The sequence below is a fragment of the Limanda limanda genome, unplaced genomic scaffold (genome assembly GCF_963576545.1).
Source record: "Limanda limanda unplaced genomic scaffold, fLimLim1.1 SCAFFOLD_41, whole genome shotgun sequence".
Taxonomy (NCBI): domain Eukaryota; kingdom Metazoa; phylum Chordata; class Actinopteri; order Pleuronectiformes; family Pleuronectidae; genus Limanda; species Limanda limanda.
The window spans coordinates 431,645-435,229 of NW_026870520.1; the positions used below are offsets into that span (position 1 = coordinate 431,645).

At 51.6% G+C, this 3,585-nt stretch overlaps 1 protein-coding gene across 1 annotated transcript; it reads right to left on the bottom strand.

Annotated features, from left to right (window-relative positions):
* Nucleotides 1-318: 318 nt before the first annotated feature.
* Nucleotides 319-3,153, bottom strand: LOC132997341 (C-X-C chemokine receptor type 4-like). Its single transcript, XM_061067445.1, has 7 exons — nt 3,139-3,153; nt 2,805-3,022; nt 2,395-2,678; nt 1,733-2,284; nt 1,054-1,236; nt 505-621; nt 319-365 (listed from the first exon to the last, which is right to left on the bottom strand). The coding sequence occupies exons 1-7, from the start codon at nt 3,151-3,153 to the stop codon at nt 319-321; spliced, it is 1,416 nt and encodes a 471-aa protein (XP_060923428.1).
* Between the last annotated feature and the right edge of the window lie 432 nt (nt 3,154-3,585).

Genomic DNA, 3,585 nt, shown 5'->3' on the forward strand with positions numbered 1-3,585 from the left:
GGCCATTTACGGCACACTCAGACAGGGATCGCAGGACGACACAGAGGGATGTGATCAAATCGAATGTCTCGCCAACCTTACTCAGGTGGGTAATGATGTGTTGCTCAGGAGGGCACACTTGGGGTTCATGTTGCATAATCCTATGTCCCTGAAGGATTGGCGTAATTACTATGGGTGAATGACCTTTGCTGTTATGATGTGTATAATAAAAAAAACGTGAAACCACACAAACACTTCTGATGCTGTTTTTTATTGACAAAGGAGATAACATGGACAGGGTGATACCCTCCTGTGAACACTATTGTCACACAACAAACTCTATGTGATGTTCTCAGATCTGTTACCTTGGGGGACACGCGACCACGCTGGTGAATTCACAGAGACCACACGGGATTTCAACACTTTGCCAGTGAGCATTGTGGAACAGAAATCACTCACTTACGTCCGGAAATCGGGGCCTCCTTTTATGAGACATAAAGTCGCGACCCTCTTGTACGAACTCACGGAGACCGGGTGGGATGTCCATCTTCAGGTTGTCCTCCTCCTCCATGGTTAATATCCTGCCCCTGCACCATTCTCCCAGGGTAGGGAATGGTCTAGCCACAAAGGTTACTTTTCCAACTGTGACCATATAGTTCAGCAAATCTCTGATTGTGCGAAAAAACTGTTCTTCATGACGAGGCGGTCCCGCCAGTATGTAGCCTGAACCATTAAACAACACTGAGTGTGCAGTGTCTCGACCTGAAACAATGTGGAAAAGGTAGCCTTCGAAACGGTTGTCCATAAAACACACCATCGCCGCTGGAGTCCCGTCGTGACATGTCACTTTATCCAAATCGTCGATTGCTTCGTCTTCGTCCCTGATCGAAAAACCCTTGAAAGCTCCCCACCAGCCAACTTTAAATGTCTTTATCATGTCGCGCATCTCCTCCACTACACGAGAAACAGTAAACTGTCTTGGATCGGCACGTATCTCGTTTGGTTTAGCCATGAGGCACGCCACTCCTATCTCTCTTCTGATGCTACCAAGCAGCTGTTGTATCATCGTTGCACCTTCTAAATACTCCGAGTCCAGGTACTCTGTGCAGCTGAATCTGCCTTCGTCAACGACGGCCTTAAATGTGAGAGTGGCATCCTCTGCAGTCTTCACCAGAAGTGAACACGCCCCGTCGTCGGGGCCAAAGTAGTGCGCGATGACAGTAGCTCCAACGACAATCTCGGGTCTAGCCAGGAAAGCTTCGATCTCACGTGCAGAGACCGCACCCCACCATCGGCAACCCAACCATGTTATAAAGGGATCCCATTCTGTGTTCAATAGAGCCCAATTTCCCCTCGTTGCTTTTTTCACGCAGTACCGGAGTGCAGCGAGATGGCTTGATGTAGCACACGCTCTTTCCTCAAACCGAGATGGCTCTATAGAGAGGTCCATTGTAACGACAGCTCCGTGTTGTCCCTGGGTCAAACGTATACACGCGCCTTGTTGTGTGCGCTAGTTAATATTAAATGCCAGTGGGTCAATCCCATCCTTTGGACGGTCCAGTCGAACGTATCCACGTTCTCAGATCTGTTACCTTGGGGGATACGCTCGTGAATTCACAAGAGACCAGGTGGGATTTCACCAGTCTGCAAGTGAGCATTGTGGAACAGGAATCACTCGCAGCAGAGACACCTACATACGTTACAGAGTTTATTATTCAACACAACACATGTTATACAGATTGCACGCGCCTACAAGGCGTCCGTTGGGTTTTCTTCGTGGTCTTCAACGTGGACGCGCGGCTCAGTGTGAGGGTTCGGTGGGCTGAACTCTTGAAACCGGCCCCCAGGAAAGCGTAAAGCAGTGGGTTCAGGCAGCAGTGTGCGAAGGCCATGGGCTCAGCCACTGTCAACCATACGCCGAGAACAGCCTCCAGCCTGCAGCTGCGTGGCAGGACCTCCAGGAGGAGCAGAGCGTCCACAGAGATGCCCGCTCCGTAGGGCAGCCAACACACAAAGAAGCAGAGCACCAATGCGATGGTGGTCCTCACCGCTCGTCGCTTCTGCCTCTGGCGCCCCAGCGGACGCCGGGTCAGCCTGGTGACGATGACGCAGTAGCACACCAGCAGGACCAGGCCAGGGATGATCAGGCCGACTAGGACCAGCTGGAGGTTGAACACCGCAACCCAGAGAGGAGTCTTGTCTACGGGGTAGAAGCGCTGGCACAGAGTGCCCCCCTCTCCTCCCTCCAGAGTCCTGGTAAAAATCAAGTCCGGCACTGCCAACAGGCCAGCGGGCAACCAGGCACCTGAGGGAGGAAGACATGAAAATACATGAGGGACTGTGGGATAAGAGGACATGAGAAGACACCAGAGGAGGAGATGTAAGATACGATGTATAAAACATTAGGACACTCACCGACAAACACCAGTCTGTGAGCCAGCAGATGCCTCAGCCCACGAGTGTTGGTGTCTGTGGAGCGGACGACTGCCAGGTAGCGGTCCAGGCTGATGCACGCCAGGATGAGCACGCTGCCGTACAGGTTGACTGTGTAAATGACATGCACGCCGATGCAGGTGGCCTCCCCGAAGCGCCAGTCAGCCAGGGCTGAGTCCACGGCCCAGAACGGCAGCACTAGAATAAACAGGAGGTCCGCGGCTGAGAGGTGGAGGCGATACCGGTCTGTGAGGCTGCATTTTGACCTGTGTAAAAAACACAAGGGCGCAAATCCGTCAGTCCATTCCCCACCTTTCAAGGCCAAAAATGCTACCAATAAATTCACAGAAGTCAAAAGTCATAGCCCACCAACCCTCCACCCATCCTCTCACCTGCGTTGGCAGCCCAGCACGACGACCACCAGGCCGTTTCCAGTGATGCCCAGGATGAAGATCAGAGCGTAGACCACGGGCAGGAAGACCCGCTGAAGATCAGTGGTCATCAGGTGTTCCACCTTGCAGGGCCCGTCCAGATCCACATCGAGCTCTCCAGAGCCAAAACCAGAATCTGAGCTTGTGTCATTTAAGTCGTTGTCGTCGATGAAGATTTTCTGGAGACAGAAAGGTGGATGATGAGGATTGACGTATCAAAGGGAAGGAAGGGATGGGTGGACAAATTGCATCCTAACACAGATTTGTCTGTTAGATAAAAGTTTGATAGCCTTACCTCATAGTACGACATGATGGAGACAGTCCTTCTCCTTTCTCGGCCGAGCGGAGTTGACTCGTGTTCAGAGGAGTTTTATAGCTGTGTTCATGCTCCTCCCTAAACACTCCAGCACATCTGAGTTCCTGCTGAAACGTCTCCGTTTTCCAGGTGTCAGGTGCTGATAGTGGTTCTATCACAGGATACCCAATGTGTAAGGTGTGTGTGTCTCCCCGAATCTCCACGCTCTGATGAATCAGGACAAGAAGCTGCTCTCAGCAGAGTGTGAACACACTTGTTGTGTTTGCTTCACTTTCTTACATGATTCGAGCAGGCGAGTGTTGTGGACATAAACACTGTCTTTCACTGGCAACAGACCACTGGTGTGTGTTTGTGTGAGTGTTCAGAGCTTCACCTCTGTCTCGTTTCAACACCGATGTCCTCAACATCAAACATCTGAACTCTGTA

Excerpts from the sequence above, each read along its gene's own strand:
- LOC132997341 (XM_061067445.1), bottom strand. Across the intron at positions 2,679-2,804 it reads GTGCTGGGCTGCCAACGCAG|GTCAAAATGCAGCCTCACAG; the intron begins GTGAGAGGATGG and ends TTTTTTACACAG. Across the intron at positions 622-1,053 it reads GGACTCGGAGTATTTAGAAG|TTGGAAAAGTAACCTTTGTG; the intron begins GTGCAACGATGA and ends ATATGGTCACAG.